The sequence below is a fragment of the Crinia signifera genome, chromosome 3, assembly GCF_055691185.1.
Source record: "Crinia signifera chromosome 3, ASM5569118v1, whole genome shotgun sequence".
NCBI classification, from domain to species: Eukaryota; Metazoa; Chordata; class Amphibia; order Anura; family Myobatrachidae; genus Crinia; species Crinia signifera.
Genome location: NC_139219.1, coordinates 78,324,757 through 78,344,303, shown reverse-complemented (window position 1 = coordinate 78,344,303; position 19,547 = coordinate 78,324,757). Strand labels below are relative to the sequence as shown.

Here is a 19,547-nt window from a genome sequence, read left to right as displayed (position 1 = left end):
CAATGGGGCAGTATACCTGACACACACTAGTGTTAGGACTATCTTCACAGCCTGTAGCTACAGGTAAGTAGACAACATTTTCAACTTAAAATACTCAAAGTCCAGATGGCTATAACAAAGAATAAGGCCAAACAAATCATTTACAGTGGATGAAAAAGGAGGAAATGTCATCCTGAGACATGATACCTATTGCACAAGGGACAGGGCAGAGGCCATAATGTGGATGAAAAGGTCTTTCCATTGGAGACCCAAATCTGCCATATCCACCCAAAGCTGTCCATACTACATCAACGATTGGACGCAAGAATCATACAATGAGGCTGTTTTATGTCAGTCTTTCCTGGAGCACTGTCTAGATCCAGGATAGAAAACCTATAACTATTATTGGTGTTTTTAGCACATAGAGACAATTACAGTATTATCTCTCCATATAGCAACTGCTTTCTTGTCATTAGAAATATAGGTTTCATTGTACCCCAACGTTTCCCTTGATACAGCACCAACCAAACAAATTCTCATTCTTCCATATGGAAACTATTTAATGAGCTATACCCCCTAATGGTGGAGGGCTGTATGGAGCAAAACTCCCACAGACATACTAAAACAAGGACCTCGTTTGTATTTATTGTACTACAGATTCATACCCATTGCTTACATTGGACCAATCACACTTTTCAAATTTCAAACATTTTTCGGTTTTCATCAACTACATTCACATACCTACCTATACTGCCCTATGCGGTCTCATGTTCTCAAGCCAAGAGCAAATTTACACTGCCCAAATGTTTTGTCCACCATATACTGGCCTGCGGACAGCCTCCTTACCACATAAATAACCCATTGATCAGTTTTAGAAAACCCAAGACCTGATTTTCACCTAAGTCTAAAAGCATGCTACATATCAATATAAAATATTAAAGCTATTTATTATACAGAGGTTAACCAAAACATGGATCAAAGACGTGTCTGGATCATAAAATGTCATATTCAACTCCAGTCTTCATGCATACCTCAACAGCTCAGGTTTTCAGGATATCTTTAATTTTGCACAGGTAACTTAATCTATCTGGCATGGTTAGTAATTATCCCACAGACAGAATTCTTGTTTGTCTACACCCAGTGTGCACCATATATTCTGCACATTTGCTCAGATCTAGAACATTTTCCACCCACTTTGTGGAGGTATTCAATTAGCTATGTAGTACAATGCAAACCAATGGATCCCCCCAGCTATCCAATTAGCCCTGAACGCGGCAGTCATTAGGGATCAGGGGGAAAAAATCCCTGGGTTTACGCACACATCCATGAACTTTTCAGATTCTGTGAGTTAACGCCCCTCAACACATTAAGTTAATGGCATTAAAGCCCAAGGCTGCCTCTAATTTTCACCTGCAATATTTTACCACAAGTAATTGTCTCTCACCTTATAGCCCTAATCCACCATCATTGCATATTTTTATACAGGAAACTCTAAATTAAGCGCTACTGTGCACAGCTACACATTACCACCCCACTATCTCCCTAAATGAATATTCCCTTTATACTCTGTTTAGAATATTCCTTTAATCCCCCGGAAAAAAAAACAATGAACGAAAAGCATTTCAATGTTGAAATATATTTTATTTTCCCAAAATACAACTCCATCAGGTTCCTTACACAGAATGTTGTCAGCCACGCATTAAAAATAATTGTAATAATAATTTATTTCATACATTTGGTGACCTTAGTAGCTGTGGTGCCAACTACAAACAACTGAAGGCAGAGCACTGTTGCGGTCTTTGGGAAAGAAAGATGATCTGGGAACTTGGAGCCATCCACAACAGCGCTAAAGTTAAGTGATGTAGCTCTGAAGATTCATGTACACATTCCTGTCATGTGGATTTTGAGAAAAGCAATTGACATTACTGCAGTCATTAGCTTACCTTCTGCTCATCTAGCTGCAGGCATGCTCTCTGGCTTCTCCGAAGGTCACCTTCTAGTTTCTGTTCCTCTTTCTTACTTCTCAGCCTTAACCTACATGAAGATAGAAGACAAAATATGTATTTATTCTGAAGCATAGTAAATATGAAGCAAAATACAGTAGGTTTCCAAGACAATTAGGGAATTGGGGGGGCGGTCTACAGTGCTAACATATAGATATATTTGAAGTCACTTAGCACTGGGTGCATTATCCCCATGAATGTACGCCAGGTGTTAGCATGGGACATACTGTAGGTGTGACAGTGTTTGTAGTAGGCCTATAAGGGTTATTCTGGGCATGGGAACAGATCACAGTACAAATGCACGAGGCCAAACAGAAATAAACATCAGCGATTACTTTTTTTCACAATCCCCTTGCACCGTGATAGGAAGCTGCCATTTTTTGGGTGGTAAGCCGCGGTTATCTGGACGTGGCAAGAAAAAGGCAGGCATGCCCAAGCGTGTTCTGAGAGAGCGTGCGACGTGTTGTGGAAGGGTCAGAGTTACTCATGCTCGCACCGACTGGAAAAATCATTTAATGGCGAGTAAGTTTGGTATGGATTGCTGCTGGCTGGCGATGTTTTCGCAAGTCATTCGCAGATGTGCACAGGGCGGGTTTTCACTCTGACCTCTGCAAATTTGCATAACAACGATAAGGAGTCAATAACCCCCTAAGTGCAAATGGAATACTTTTACAAAATGTAATGAAATACACAATAACCCACATCTATCAATTATTGCTGTATAGATCCAAATGGCAATCTTCTTTCTTGCAATAGTGCAAATTAAATAAAAAATTAAGTAATCAGAATATGAGCTATGACACAATATGCTATAGGCATGTACTATCAACTGGAGGGGTCAGTGACACAAAAATCCAAATCTAACAGCTAGATAGCCTCGAATATCATTAAAAGCCATCATAGAATGTACCTGGGGATACGGTATCAGTGCACATTATGTATGTATGAATGGGCCGGTATACAGTAAATGACCGGGTCTATATCGGCACTGCTATCTGAAATATGCGGATAATGCAGGCAATGGGGTAGATGTATTATAGAGGCGTGCTTCACCTCATTAATGAGGCAATCATCCAATGAAATACTCCTTCTGCCTTCTGTGTATTAAGCATACACATCCCCGGCAGAAGGAGTATTTCATTGGATGATTGACACGCACTAAGCACTTTAAGGAGAAAAAGCCATCTCTAACCCACTGTTTACACTTCCTTTTGGAGGATCCGGACAACCCCTAGGAGGCAGCTACCCAGGAGGCGGGTGGTGAGATCCCGAGTGCAGTCGTGTACACCCTGTTTTTAATCACAAGATTGTGATGATATGCTTGTTTTTAATTATGTCATGTGAGTGCAATGTATAAATAAAACCTTTTTCCAATGTTTAAGAGGTCTTGCACTACTGGCTATCTTTCGTTCTAGATAAATTTCTATGAGCGTTGTATTTGGATAATAGAGACCAAAATAACCTATTCTGGGACTAAAGGACTTGAAAATGTATTGATATCCTACACCAAATAGTGTAAGTGATTGGACTTATTGGAGTATTTCTGAACGCCCGTTACACTTTATACCTTTGTTTGTTGTCTATCCTCCACAGCAAGAACAGCGATGTCCCTTGCAGTGGCAGCTGTCCGCTCCAGGATATGCAGTAGATATCCTGCACGTGCCCAGTACAGCCAGCCGGTTGTGCTGATGCATTGTGCGTACAATGGGGCTTAGCTGAAGGGGGGGTGATTTCAATCTCCCACTCATGCGGACGAGAAGTCCATGCATCTTGTCAAGGTTCCTTTCTGCTTCGCCACTGTAATGAGGTGAAGCAGGAAGTGTTATAGCGGCGCTATAATACATCTACCCCTAGAAGCGGTTTGGAAATGCACTAAATACATCCAACTGTATATGGGTTGTTCTGTATCATTGTTCTTCAAATGCTACAGGGACTACTTTTCTAGGAAACAATAGAAAGGAAAAGAGAATAGTATAGTGTTGAACACTGCACTTACTATTTATTAATTAACATCTATATGGTGTGAACATATTCTACAGCAATAAGTCCTGTCATAATCAGCTATTAGCAGGTCTGGCTGCGATATGCCCCTAGGTAGAGGAAACGGTGCGGGGACCAGGCACTTTGATCAGCGATGAACATGCAGCCATGGCCCCTGCACTGCCTTCTTTGTGGATGGTTCGAGAGCAATACACAGCCAGAACACATGCTGATTCCAAGGTCACACCAAACATTGATTTGATTTGGTTCCTCTTCTGTTCATTCACTTTGCATTTTGTTCATTGCTAAAAATAAACTATTAACACTTCTGTGCTTGAAAGGATTTTTACAACAAAATACATAATTTCTGTCTTGCATAACTTCGTACTCTCAGTAGGACATGACATCCAGATCAGTAGTGATGCAGAATAACACATGTGAGTCGGTATCAGTCACACAGGCCAGCCCAGAGATAAGCCTATGCTCGATAACGTGGTGGAGATAGCACGTGACCTGTGACATCACACGGGGTGGAAGCATAGCCTTTCATTGCGATGCTATGTCTGATGTAGGAACCATGGGTAGCGGGGTTGTTGGTGTGACCACCGATGCCCACCGTCTGCTCCCTGATCTGCCTGATCGTAGCTTAGCTGATCGTGGAAAGCCAGAGCAGCTATCCAGTTGATCAAAACCTCCGCCTCCCCTAGGTTTACAATACTCCTAGGCAAGCTAAATGCCAGCTCTGTAGTAGCAGCCTATACTTGTGCTGAAGAGTTTAACAGGCACATGTATTGTTATGTATAATTAAATGCTAATGCTGCTCAATAAAAACATAGGGAGGGCTGTGTGGGACACAATAATGCTGCTACTGCTGCAAGCACGTTCAGCCACACCAAAAGGCCATAGTGGGTTCTCGCAGGGCTAAGCAATATGGCTGCTGACAGACCTAGCCTGTACCTGCCCTCCGGTCTTGTTAAGCAATGGTGGAGGTATAAATTTACGGCTGCCTATGCTAATATTGGATACATAAAAAGTAGTCTAAAACTGGGTACACACTGGAAGACATGACTTTGCCAATCCTGACGTGCCAAAACGCCAAAATCGAAATATCGTCCAGTGTGTTCACAAAAGGGCCAAATGTATCAAGCTTCAAAAAGTGATACAATGGAGTGATAAACAGCCAGCCAATCAGCTCCCACCTGTCATTTTTCAAACCCAGCTTGTAACATGGCAGATAGGAGCTAATTGGCTGGCTGTTTATCACTCTCCATTTTATCCCTTTTTTGAGTGCCGTCTGCACCATCCTGTCATCTATACATGCAGGACGATGAAGTATATCGTCCCAACCCACCACTACACACACACACACACACACACACACACACACACACACACACTTGAGGTCGCTGGCACTTCGCCGGGTCCTGTCGTTAATGAGGTCCTCGTATTCACATCATTTAGTATGTACCCAGCATTAGCTCTACAGGACAAAGACTGCATATCGCTTTAAGCATTATAGTAAAGAATCACTTTAGGAATAAACAAATATCTATCCTTGTGCAGCTACATTTCTTTGTCACATGATGGATAGACTTAAGATCAATCTGGTAAATGAATACCTCAAAAGACAAAAAGTAGCTTCAACAAAATGGCTTGTTGATTTTCTTTGGTGGAAGGTTAAAAGGCCAGAGTAATGTAGTAAAACACTTCAGTTATTCTGCTATTATGTTAACTTTTTCTACAAGTGTAATGTGCATACTCTTTTATCCCCTCTCCGCGATGTCAGAGAGAGACATTGACGGATATCACACTGAAATTCAATAGATTGTTGCTATGGGAGATGTGAAGTTCAGTGTTTCGGAGTCTTTACTACCTTAGCGCTCATAACTGCTCACCTTGAATTGTCTGGGCATATTATACACATACAATTTACCACGGGGACATTTCGGTAAATAAACCATACATTTACTGTCAAACGTCAAACAGTTTTTATAGCCAATTTTGTGCCTTTCAAAGGGTGTATAAATCCATTGTTTTTCTTCTTGCCCCAGCAATTTTCACCACATAAGCAGGGAATTATAATTCATATTTAATAGCACCGACAACGTCCATTACCCTGTCGACGATAAAAATTCCATAATAGGCACAGGAGCAAAATTATTTTCAACATAAATTTCCTGTAATGGCTGTTTTGGTCACCTCAACTATTAGCCAGTTATTTAATTCATATATCATGATCATTAAGTATTCAATTGCTAAAACACCTCATAACAGGTCAAAATGTGGCTATATTCTCAGTGAACATTACACTAATAATAGACAGAAGGTGCTGCTAAATGGAGATTAACCCCTTCCCGCCGCAGCCTGTTTTTGCCTTCCTGACAGAGCCCTTTTTTTCAAATCTGACATGTATCACTTAAGTGGGGATAACTTTTTTTTGCTTTTACGTATCCCAGTGATTTTGAGATTGTTTTCTCGTGACACATTGTACTTCAAGTTAGTGGTAAATTTGGGTCGATACAGTCTGTGTTTTTTTGTGAAAAATACCAAAATGTCGTAAAAAAATGGAAAATTTAGCAATTTTCAAAATGTTAAATTTTCTGCTTGTGAGACAAATAATCATACCACTCAAAATAGTTAATAACTAACAAAGACCATATGTCTACTTTATGTTGCCATCATTATTTCAACCTCCTTTTAATTTTTTTGGACACTAGGAGACTTAAAATATGAATAGCAAATTCTCAAATTTTCAAGAAAATTTCAAACACTGATTTTTTTAGGGACCAGTTCAGTTCTGATGTGACTTTGAGGGACTTGTATGTGAGACACCCCCATAAATGATGCCATTTCAAAAACTGCACCCCTCACAGTATTCAAAACAGCATTTTGGAAGTTTGTTAACCCTTTAGGTGTTTCACAGGAATTAAAACAAAGTGTAGGTGAAATTTCAAAATTTCATTTTTTTTGCAGATTTGCAATTTTAATACATTTTTCTAAGGAACACAGTAGATTTTACTAGAGAAATGTGACTAAAAATTGATTCCCGCAATTCTTATGTTTTCATAAATATCCTATATGTGGCCCTAGTGTGCACGTTGACCAAACCACAGGCTTCATAATAGAAGGAGCACCTACTTGATTTTGGAGCCTCCTTTTTATGAGATTATTTTTTAGGCACCATGTAGGTTTCTAGGCACCATAAGATGCTAAAAGTTAGGAACCCCCCCACAAGTGACCCCATTTTGCAAACTACACCCCTCAGGGAATTCATCTAGGGGTATAGTGTACATTTCAAACCCCCAGGGGTTTCACCAATTGTGGTACAACTGGGCAGTGAAAATGAAAAATTAATTTTTTTACACAAAAATGCAGTTCTGGCTCCAAATTTTTCATTTTCACAAGGAATGAAGGAGACAAAGCACCCCAAAATCTGTGCCCCAATTTCTCCCGAGTACGGCAATGCCTCACATGTGACCAAAAAATACCATTTGGGTGCATGGCAGGAATCAGAAGGGAAGGAGTGATTTTTGGATTTTGCAGCTCAGATTCTGGTGGAATGTTGGTGGGTGCTATGTCGCATTAGCAAGACCCCCGAAGCACCAATACAGTGGAACCCCCCCCACAAGTGACCCCATTTTGCAAACTACACCCCTCAGGGAATTCAACTAGGGGTATAGTGTACATTTCAAACCCCCAGGGGTTTCACCAATTTTTATACAACTGGGCTGTGCAAATGAAAAATTAAATTTTTTACACAAAAATGCAGTTCTGGCTCAAAATTTTTCATTTTCACAAGGTATGAAGGAGAAAAAGCACCCCAAAATCTGTGCCCCAATTTCTCCCGAGTACGGCAATGCCTCATGTGTGACCAAAAAATGGCAGGACTCAGAAGGGAAGGAGTGATATTTGGGGTTTGCAGCACAGATTCTGGTGGAATGTTGGTGGGTGCTATGTCGCATTAGCAAGACCCCCGAAGCACCAATACAGTGGAACCCCCCCACAAGTGACCCCATTTTGCAAACTACACCCCTCAGGGAATTCAACTAGGGGTATAGTGTACATTTCAAACCCCCAGGGGTTTCACCAATTTTGATACAACTGGGCTGTGCAAATGAAAAATTACATTTTTTACACAAAAATGCAGTTCTGGCTCAAAATTTTTCATTTTCACAAGGTATGAAGGAGAAAAAGCACCCCAAAATTTGTGCCCCAATTTCTCCCGAGTATGGCAATGCCTCATATGTGACCAAAAAATACCAGTTGGGTGCATGGCAGGACTTTAGGGAAGGAGTGATTTTTGGATTTTGCAGCTCAGATTCTGGTGGAATGAATGGTGGGTGCACCCCCAAAAAGTTGCTGATCAGTTAATTTATACTGATCAGCACAAAAGGGGGGGCAGCAGGGGGGGCAGCAGTCAGTTGCACAGGCAGCACAACCTTTGGTGCAACTGACAGGTATATATATATAAAAAAAAAAAACCCTGCACCCCCAAAAAGTTGCTGATCAGCACAGATATACTGATCAGCACAAAAGGGGGGGGGCAGCAGACACAAAATATAGCACTCTCTGTCACTATCTGTCACTATCTGTCACTATGGGCCTTATTTTGGTTCATTCTTTCTGACAAAATCCTTCTTAGATGGACAAAACCATGTGTACTGCAGGGGGGCAGATGTAACATGTGCAGAGAGCATTAGATTTGGGTGAGTAATTTTGTTTCTGTGCAGGGAAAATACTGACTGCTTTATTTTTACACTGCAATATAGATCTCACTTTGAAGTAAAACCCCACCCAAATCTAATTCTCTCTGCACAAGTAACACCTGCCCCACCTGCAGTGCACATGGTTTTGCCCATCTAAGAAGGATTTTGTCAGAAAGAACGAACCAAAATAAGGCCCTATCTGTCACTCTATGACACTGCAGCAGCAGCACACAGGAAGTGACAAGATCCAGGAAGCATCCAGCTGCTGGCAGCACGCTACCAGCGGTGATCAGGTAAGTATCAGGCAAGGATCAGGTATGTATATCATGACAGATTGGTCGGTGACCGCTCTGCACGCAATTCCAGACCGGAATTGCGTCTGCAGCGCAGTCACCGTTAGTTTAAATCACGCGCCATGGCTGTGATTGGTCCGTCGGTCCGACGGACCAATCACAGCCTTGGGGGCAGGTGGGGTGAGGTGTGGTCATCACCGGTGACCCCCTCACGCCCCCTCACACCCGGCGGTGATTGATCCCTGTGTTACCGAGCGTCAGATTCGCGTCTGATTCGCCGGTAACACAGGAAAACGCTGCGATTGGTTGTTCACATTGAACAGCCAATCGCAGCGATCGTCGACGGGGGGGAGGCATGCTGGGACATGTCTGCTGTCAGGGACAGCAGACATCGTCCCTCTGTCACCGCGTCCCTAGACGCGGTGACAGTTTAAAGTCATGACGTATATATACGTCATGTGTCGGGAAGTACATCCCGGCCATGACGTATATATACGTCAAATGTCGGGAAGGGGTTAAGCACCTTTTATATCTATTGCTATACAGATCCTAATACAAAACCAGACCTGCACAGGCCCTGACACACACAACTGGTATTTGTGTGAGCTCAGATTGTCGCTCCATCAGTCTAAATATAGACACTGCATATTTTAGGAGGTCATTTCTGAGACGCCGAGCTTCTTATTAGAGACAGCCCGTGCCTCAGCATCATGAGAGAGAGGGGTACAGTAAATGGTAATAGATCATTTCATTCTATCATATGGGTTTCTGGGCAGCAAAGTTTTGAGTGGTATCAAGCAAAATACGATTGGTTTCAAATACCTGTAGTCATTTACAATAGGCTGTAGTGATTTACTGTGGCTAATTATCTCCCCAGGGCTATCCAATTAGCTGTGACCACTGTCAAGAAATCAGGGATTACGCTTTGTATGCCCCAGGCATGCAAAGCGTAATCCTCAATAACTAATACTTAAGGTGCCCATACACATTACAATTATTGTATACAATATTGTAAACAATATCGCATGAGATGAGATATAGTACAAACAGTGTGTAGTACAAATTGTGCAGCACATACTTTTTCTACTAGATCTCATCGCAAAACCGAGATGTGAAGAGATGCGATATTGTATACAATAATTGTAACGTATATGGGCACATTTAGAGCCCCACTTTTTTACTATAACAGATCATACCATGAACTTATCCCTTGTTATCACACAAAAAGAAAAGGGCTATAATTGGATATCTTGGTAATGACTATTGTGCTAAAATCGTGATAATAGCGCGTTTTATTGGTAGAAAAAATTAGTGCAGCTAATTGGATACACCCCCTTGAGTTCCATCTTGAAACTTAGAAGTACAGCATGTACAAGCAGGACCCTCTTCCCTCATGTGCTTTCTATTACTTAAACCATCTTTCCTGCAAATCCTGCAATTATCTGCCACCCTGATGCTTATTCCAGTGTCATCTGCTGATGCAGCAATGTTTCTGTACCCTGTACTTGTCCTTTATTGCTGTGGATCCCTTGTGGCGCAATATAAATAAAGGATAATAAAAATAATAATAATATCCATGCTTCTGAGAAGCATGGATTAGTTTTATTTTAATGATCATAGTATTTTCTTCATGGTTTCATTTTTTGGAATATACATATATAAATCGGTTATGTACAGAATCCTTAATTTTTTCATGGTTTATGTGGTAGATTGACTATAACTTCTAAAAATGAAAATTGGTGGTGTTGTCCATACCAAACAATTAGATACTAGCTATAACTTATTTAGTACATGCTAAAAATAAGCGAACCTCGAACCTCCATTTTTCTTTTTAAAAGGTTTTAATATATGTTTACAGCACTTTTACTTTTTTATAGCAAAATAAAGGCACTGTAGTCTCTCTGTGCTTGAGAGTTATACAGATGGGTCATTGTACATCCTTGCTGGCGGGTCGCCAGAACGTACGCGCTGGCGACCCGCCAGCAGCCTCGCCAGCGAGGAGACTGAGACGCGCGTGCGTCTCACGCGCACGCGCGTCTCAGTCTCCGTCGCTAGCGTGGCGGAAACCCTGTCCGTCTCCGCCTCAGGGAGACGGACGGGGTTAGGGGGGGGTTAGGGGGGATGCGGGCAGGCGGCGGGGACCCCGGGTTACCGCCGGCAAGCCGGCGGGGACCCGGGGAAATGTTTGGAAGCGCCGTCGGAAGGGGGCGCGCGCGCCTCTCGTGCGCGCGCGCCCCCTTCTCACGATCGCCATGGCGCTGGCGGGGGATAGCGGCTGGCGACGCCAGCGCCATCCCCAGCAAAGATGGACCGTGACCCATCTGTATGTTAGTACAGGTTAAGTATCCGTCATCCGTATATCCAAACAAAAATATTCCAAAAACCGGTTTTGTTTTTTTACACCCCCCCTCCCCTGTACAGGTTTTTCATACTCACCTGATCCCATGGCCTCCATCTTCAGAGGCATTCCCAGTCCCTATGATGCATTTCCGTAGGTGCGCTGGTGACATCATGACATCTCCCACACAATGCATCATTGGGACCGGGGACAGGGAACTCCTATGCACCAGGTAAATATAATATAATATATATATATTTATGCAGAAAAACAATGACCCCAGGTGCGCCACAAAAGAAGCTGCTACTCTATAAGACCCCCCCTGTTAGCGGGAGACAAATAAGGTATAGAATATATATATATCCAATTGCATAGATGCGGCACTCCAACTTTGTGCAGGTAGATTGGGGGGTGCCCGCCGCAGTACACCTGTCTCTCACAACAGGTGCGTATGTGCAGAGATTTGGGGAGGGGCGGCAATCACTTGTTCGAAAAAAAATATTTTCTAACAAGTGAGTGCCGCCCCTCCCCAAATCTCAGTCAGACCTGTTTGCAGTGATGTACCCTTTTCACCCATGATTATGGACGGTTGTATTATCCCTTTCTTCCTTCGCTGCAAAATGGATTTATTCTCACTTTTTTCAATATAAAAGCTTCTTTTTTATCGCAATGGTGTGCCAGCCTCTAATTACCCAGCTATAACTTTTTATATGGTTTTTCGAGCACCCGCCTGGTGACTATCAGTAGTGTGCAAATTGCTTCTGCCCAGATATATATAAATATATATATATATATATATATATATATATATATCTCTCTCGCATTATGCCGGCACTCTAAATCGACATCTGCTCTGGTGCCATAACAAAACAAGTCCATACCACTCCAGAAGGAAAGGCACTCAGAGACTGGATAATTGCAATAAAAACTGTATTCGTTGGTTTAGTACTTTCGGGAGCGTACTCCCTTCCTTAGCTGTAGGAGGTTCTGAGGAAGGGAGTACGCTCCCGAAAGTACTAAACAACGAATACAGTTTTTATTGCAATTATCCAGTCGTCAGGACAATAAGGCTGGTAAATGACATTAAATGGTCATTTACCAGCCTTATTGTCCTGACGACGGGGGCTTGACCCCCGAAACGTAGACAGGCTTTTTTGCACTGTATGGATTAAATTGGTCCACCTTGATTCATCCAAGAAGCCTCCGAGTGCCTTTGTTTTTCCACTGTGTGTGTGTATATATATATATATATATATATATATATATATATATATATATATATATATATATTATAATTTTGGATGATGAATACTCAACCTGTACCTTAATGTTACTGGGGCTAATTCAAATGTGGTTGGAGTTGCTTTCACTGCTGCATAGCACTAATATCGTACTGCAGCATTACTGACGCCTGCATTAATGATCCGAACTGTGTCCGCTAAACAAAATCAAGCTGTCAATCACTTATAGTCTGATGCTGATCTGTGTCAGTCATTGCAGAACCCGTTCACACATATAAGAACAGGTCCTACACATGCGTAAGTTACCAATGCCTTCAGGCTAGCTACTGGAAACAGCTGAACTCTGGACTACACTTGGTGCAAAAGAGGTGTCTGAAAACAAATATTTACTCTGCACCTCTGCTTAACCTACAGATGACACTTCAGAGCTCCAAATAGCTACACAGCATAAATCATAGTCATATTCAATATTCTACAGCATTTAAGGTATACAGGCTTATCTCATTTCTCACTGAGGGGTAGATGTATGAAGCATCTTGGCCGGTGATCAAGTACCAGGCACTTTATCACTTCTCCTCCCTTATCACTGCTTCACACATCCACCCGAGTGCTACACATTACTTCATCAGTTCAATCAAATTGAACAATTTATACATTGATTATTGCTATTCAATACATATTACACAGTTTACCTTTTTATTTAATATTTATTTATTAACAGTTTCTTATATAGCGCACCCATATTCCGCAGCGCTTTACAGAGAATATTTGAACATTAACATCAGTCCCTGCCCCAATGGAGCTTACAAATCTATATTCCCTACCACATATACATGCACACACAGACATTCTAGGGTTAATTTGTGTTGGGAACCAATTAACCTACCAGTATATTTTTGGATTGTGGGAGGAAACCGGAGTCCCCGGAGGAAACCCACACAAATACAAGCTATGCAAAGTTAGAGCCATGGTAGGAATCGAACCCATGACCTCAGCGCTGTGAGGCAGTAATGCTAACCATTACACCTTCCGTACTAATACTCTCAAAGAGGTTATTATAAAAACAGAGTGTCTTTATGGAGAGGGAGAAGGGGGCCTTAACCTGAATCCTGCCATGGGATCATGATCAGGCTCTGAGTATAAGGTAGAGTTCTCAGATACTTTTTCATATGACATGGTTGGCGGTGTAAGGACATACCTGAAGTCATCGGCTGCCCTTTCTTCTGCCTGTTTTCTCATCTGACTTTTTCGCCTGTAGTTTTCTAATGTTTCTTCTGCTTTCCTTTTCTTCATCTCTTCATGGCCAATACCACTACGTCCTGTGTGTAAGTGCAAAATAAGTTGTTGTCACGCTAACATTATATATATCTATATCCATCTTATCTAGCTATATGTGTGGTGTGTTTATATACACACAAATATACAGATATCTACAGTATATACCAGTATCACACTGTACTGTAATGTGTGCACTTTCAAAACATTTAAACAATATACACATTTACTAATAATAAAGCATATCTGGTCTGGTGACTTTGACCTGCAAGATCACAGGAACCTGTTGTGTCTCCCAGCATCACTGTAGAGCTGAAGACCCTGAGTCTATGCCACCCTGCACTTAGGGGAGTATTCAATTAGGTTTTTCACGATGTGCAGCGAATCCTGTTCACCCTATTGAACACCTCAGGGGCTCGGCAGGCAGGGAGATGGAAGCCTCACTGCCTGTGCCGGAATGGGGGGGGGGGGTCGTGCATATGTAATGAGCGGGACCAGTGTGCAGTGAATATTTAATGAGTGGCACCCCGCCCCCTGCTGGCGAATGTGTAAAAAAAAAAAAATGTAATATATATATTCATGTGCTGCAAGCATGCCCCTTCGCAGAATAAAATTACTGTTTTTACACCAAAAAAAAAACCTTTATTTTAAAAGATCACTTTCCAGTTCACCTTAAAAAGATGGTGAATCATGGCAAAAATCATGCTGAAAGCAGTTCTCCATCCTAGCATTGAATACACTCTCGGCAAATCCCAGTGAAAACCCCATTGAAATACACCAGCGAATTGCAGCGAGCATGAAACGGAGAAGCTTTCGGCGAACAGTGAACATTCAATAGGGTTAATCAGATTTTCAGTGAAAAAGATTCACAGCAAGGAGTGAAAACAGACCGATTCGCCGAAAAAAAAACCCCTGTGAATCGGGAGCACTGAATACTGCCCTTAAACTCATGATACAGGCCCTATGTCAGGTACTGAATTTGTGAATTTGAATGCTAAGCAATCATTTTATTGCACACATTTAGTGCTAGTTACATTTCATGCCCCCAGTAGTGCCAGTTATAGATCACACCAGTATTGCCAGTTGCATATCACGCCCCCAGTAGTTCGTTACAGATATCAGCCCAGTAGTGCCAGCTACATATCATGTCCCCAGTAGTGCCAGCTACATATCATGTCCCCGTAGTGCCAGTTACATATCATGTCCCAGTAGTGCCAGTTATATATCATGTCCCAGTAGTACCAGTTACAGATATCAGCCCAGTAGTGCCAGCTACATATCATGTCCCCAGTAGTGCCAGCTACATATCATGTCCCCGTAGTGCCAGTTACATATCATGTCCCAGTAGTGCCAGTTATATATCATGTCCCAGTAGTGCCAGTTATATATCATGTCCCAGTAGTACCAGTTACATATATCCCCAGTAGTGGCAGTTATATATCATGTCCCAGTAGTGCCAGATACATATCATGTCCCAGTAGTACCAGTTACAGATATCCCCAGTAGTGCCAGTTATATATCATGTCCCAGTTACATATCATGTCCGCAGTAGTGCCAGTTACATATCATGTCCCAGTAGTGCCAGTTATATATCATGTCCCAGTAGTACCAGTTACAGATATCAGCCCAGTAGTGCCAGCTACATATCATGTCCCCAGTAGTGCCAGCTACATATCATGTCCCCGTAGTGCCAGTTACATATCATGTCCCAGTAGTGCCAGTTACATATATCCCCAGTAGTGGCAGTTATATATCATGTCCCAGTAGTGCCAGATACATATCATGTCCCAGTAGTACCAGTTACAGATATCCCCAGTAGTGCCAGTTATATATCATGTCCCAGTTACATATCATGTCCGCAGTAGTACCAGTTACAGATATCCCCAGTAGTGCCAGTTATATATCATGTCCCAGTTACATATTATGTCCGCAGTAGTGCCAGTTACATATCATGTCCCAGTAGTGCCAGTTACATATCATGTCCCAGTAGTACCAGCTACAGATATCCCCAGTAGTACCAGTTACATTTCATGCTCCAGTAGTGCCAGTTATATATTATGTCCCAGTAGTACCAGTTACATATCATGTCCGCAGTAGTGCCAGTTACATATCATGTCCCAGTAGTTCCAGTTACAGATATCCCCAGTAATGCTTCAAGCATAATTTGGATAACAGATACAAATAAGGGATATTCAACCTGTATCAGTAAATCTATGCAGCAGAGGTTGTGATGGAGAAATGGAAGGCCATAATACAGGTGCTCTGAGCAACATGTAGTAACAGAGAGCTCATTACCTAACCGGGCAGTTTACAAGACAACAGAACAGCTATTAACTATTTTAAATGGATTTTTGGTTTATACATTTTCCGGTGGCGGACGCCGTCGGAGAGGCGCTCCATCTGCCTGAGACGTACAAGCGTCTCATATGTAAGTGCGTCTCAGTAATTCGTTGGCCAGTGTATGGCAACCCTGCCCGTGTCCGCTTCAGGGAGACGGTTAGGGTTAGGGGTTCAGTAGCACATGCTTCTCATGCACAAAGGGGGGGTGCGGGCACAAGTGCGTCTCATCCACAATAAAGGATGCATTTGCCAGTGCTCCATGTTACACACTGGCAAATGCTCCATTTCAAACCCCTACTATCCACGTTAGTCTGAAGCGTGGCGAGCACAGCGAGCCCCGTGAGGGGAAGCGGTACGCGTCCTCCTGACCTGTTCATACCCCCACTATCCACATCGGCGTGGAGTTGATTTTATAAGGTGTGGCGAGCGAACCACCGAGCCCGAAGCGCAGCGAGCGTAGCGTAAAACGAGCCCAAAGCATGGTGAGCCTCGCGAGGGGACGCAGAATACACGTCAAGTAATCCGTGTCCACTCGCCACACTTTGGGCTCGTTTTCCGCGTCCGCTCACCACGCTTCGGGCTCGGTGGCTCACTGTGTTACACGGAACACATTCACACCTGTCATGTCAGGCAGGTTAAAAATGGTCAATGGTTCCCACACAATGTAATAAGCGCTGACTGACTATGCTAACTGCTAAAGCTGACTGACTATGCTAACTGAGGAAGCTCCGGTTAGGCGCAAATGTACACACGGTCTCAGCCACAAGCCGACTACGGAAACACAACTCTGATGCTCACTACACTGGCTGCGGGAACACGAGGCTGATGCTGACAAGGACACTACGCTGACAGTGGCGCCGTGACACTACACAAGTACCCATTAAAACAGCCCTTCTAGTAACGCCATGTGAATGCTGATTGTTTCATTGGGCATCCTTTTCCATAAAAATATGTCTTATATGCAAAGAGATGTAAAAAAGATCACAACATCTTCTGCTGCCAAAAATTGCATGCCTATATTCTGTGTGCAACCGTGGTCAGATTTGCATACAAACTCTACGCTACAGTGTTTTCCTAATCAGCATAGTCTGCTTGTGCAACTTATTTGCATAGCAATGCGAATTAGATACATTTAAGCGAGGGTGCTGGATGCTAGTGCCAAACAGTTCAGGAGGGGGGACGCACGGCAGAAAACCCAATCAGGAAGAAACACAGCTACCTCTGAAGGAGGTGCGGGTCACTTGCGCTAATTAATGAGCAGCTCAATGGGTTTGAGAAAAGGGAGAAAAAAATCCCCCTTTTCTCCTGTCGAAATAAGGAAAAAAATGAGCGCTGGTGCAGTACGGGCAAAATAGGTAAAGGGAAAGAGAAAAAGCAATATAGTATAAAGGGAGAAAGATTACAAAACGGCACCTGTAAAGAAAAGAGGGGATTAATGAAAAAATGTTTCACAGCTCCTTTGCAGGAGTTTGATGAAAGTCCGTTCAGGGAGACCTGTATAACTGTCCCTACCTCTACCTGAGCGTTGACGTGCAGGCTGCAGCACGGAAGGAGCGGGCGGCAGAATGGAAAAGCCGCGTCTGAGTGAGCTCCACTGCTGCAGCGTGTCAGCGCGTCCCGTAGCTTCCCGACTTGGTAGATGAAATTCTTAGCGGGGTCCGGGATGGAGAGCGGGGTGACGGTGTGTCGGTCTCTTCTTCTTGAACGGGCAGCAGGCTTTAAATGTGGAGAAGTATAGAAACATAAGCTTCCAATGTGTTTGCGTGCTGTATGTGTGGAGCCACACATACAGCACGCAAACACATTTTTTTTTTTTACTAATGTGATTCTGGATCAGCTCCTGTACATTGGTGAGACCGTGCCATAGTACCTTGATTTGGATGTTGCACTGAAAAAGGCAGCAGGCAGGGAAGGTCCATATGGCCCTGACAATCATCATGCAAGTGGGTGAGAGATGTAGTTGTTATCAGACGTAAGAGCAGAACATGGCTGCCAGAGCCAGGAAGGGGGTGTACTTAGTATTGGTACTTGTTACCTGGGCTGAGGAATATAGCCTATTTATGGCCACTTGTAAGAACATTGGGACTGCATTTTGAAGTTTTGGTGGTACTTGTGTATTATAGCGGCGCCCCCGATGTGCATCGCGCGATGTTTTCATCGCATGGCATGCGATGCAACGCGATGTTTGCCCCCTATGCGATGAAAGAACGTATAAGCACCATAAAGGGTGCTTTTAAGCACCCTAATGGGTGCTTACAATGTGAAATGCACCCCCACGCCACCCCCCCACTATAAACGTGAACCCGAAGCGTGGGGAGCGCAGCGAGCCCACGAGGGGCGGCGGTACGCGTCCTCCGACCTTTTCATACCCCCACTATCCACGTCGTCGTGGAGTTGAGAATAGAAAGTGTGGCGAGCCCGAAGCGTGGCGAGCGCAGCAGGTATCCGCGTCCCCTCGCGGGCTTCACAGGTGTCCGCGTCGGCTCGCCAAACTTTCTATTCTCAACTCCACGCCGACGTGGATAGTGAGGGTATGAAAAGGTCGGAGGACGCGTACCGCTACGCTCGCCACGCTTCGGGTTCACGTTTATAGTGGGGGGGTGGCGTGGGGGTGCATTTCACATTGTAAGCACCCGTTAGGGTGCTTATACAATGTTTAATCGCATCGCATTGTATGCCATGTACAATATCAGACAATTTTAAAATTGTATGCCATTGTGCGATATCGCGTCGCATTGCATGCCTTATGGCATGCGATGGGCACCACCAAAATACACAAGTACCGTTTTGGTTTTGTTTGGGAGGTGGTGGACATATTTGGCATCACTCACTCCCTGCTCTCACGGTCACTGTCTGCCTATGCCTTTACATCACAATCTTCCCATCACTCTTTGTCTCTCCAAAGCATTACCCTCTGCTTGCACCTCTCACTTACTGCATTTCCCTTTCACTCTTTCCTGTCACCCACTATTTCCCACAGTCACCATTCTCTTCTGGCACATTATCACCTTCCACTTTATCTCTTCATCAGGTTTATAACATCTGCCCCAGAGGACCCTTCATAATGTTGCTATGGGGCCGACAAAGTTTTGTCTGTGCCTTATACTAAGCAGTAAGAAGTCACTGTATGATTTTGCACAGTACATATCCCTTACCCAAACTGCTCAGGGCCAGCAGAATCTTGTATAATGGATTATTTCGTATTTTGGAATATTATTATATTTGAATGAGGTAACTTGCATGTATGTCGTATAAGCACACCAAACGCATGAAATACACACACACACATATATATTTTATTTGTGCATGAAACAAGGTTTTAAAATATGAAACAAAAAGTTTGTGTACAATCTCAGACGCTGAATCCGAATGCCAAGCAATCATGTCCTTGC

The 19,547-nt window shown here is 43.2% G+C and overlaps 1 protein-coding gene across 3 annotated transcripts in view; it reads right to left on the bottom strand.

The window, feature by feature from the left end:
• GPATCH11 (G-patch domain containing 11) overlaps window positions 1-19,547 on the bottom strand; it is a 71,080-nt gene that overhangs the window by 3,848 nt on the left and 47,685 nt on the right. For all 3 annotated transcript variants that reach the window (XM_083176097.1, XM_083176099.1, XM_083176100.1), the window contains 2 exons: window positions 13,739-13,859; window positions 1,923-2,013 (listed from right to left, as the gene is read on the bottom strand). In XM_083176097.1, the coding sequence (XP_083032223.1) occupies window positions 1,923-2,013; window positions 13,739-13,859 (212 nt within the window). The remainder of the gene's footprint in view (window positions 1-1,922; window positions 2,014-13,738; window positions 13,860-19,547) is intronic.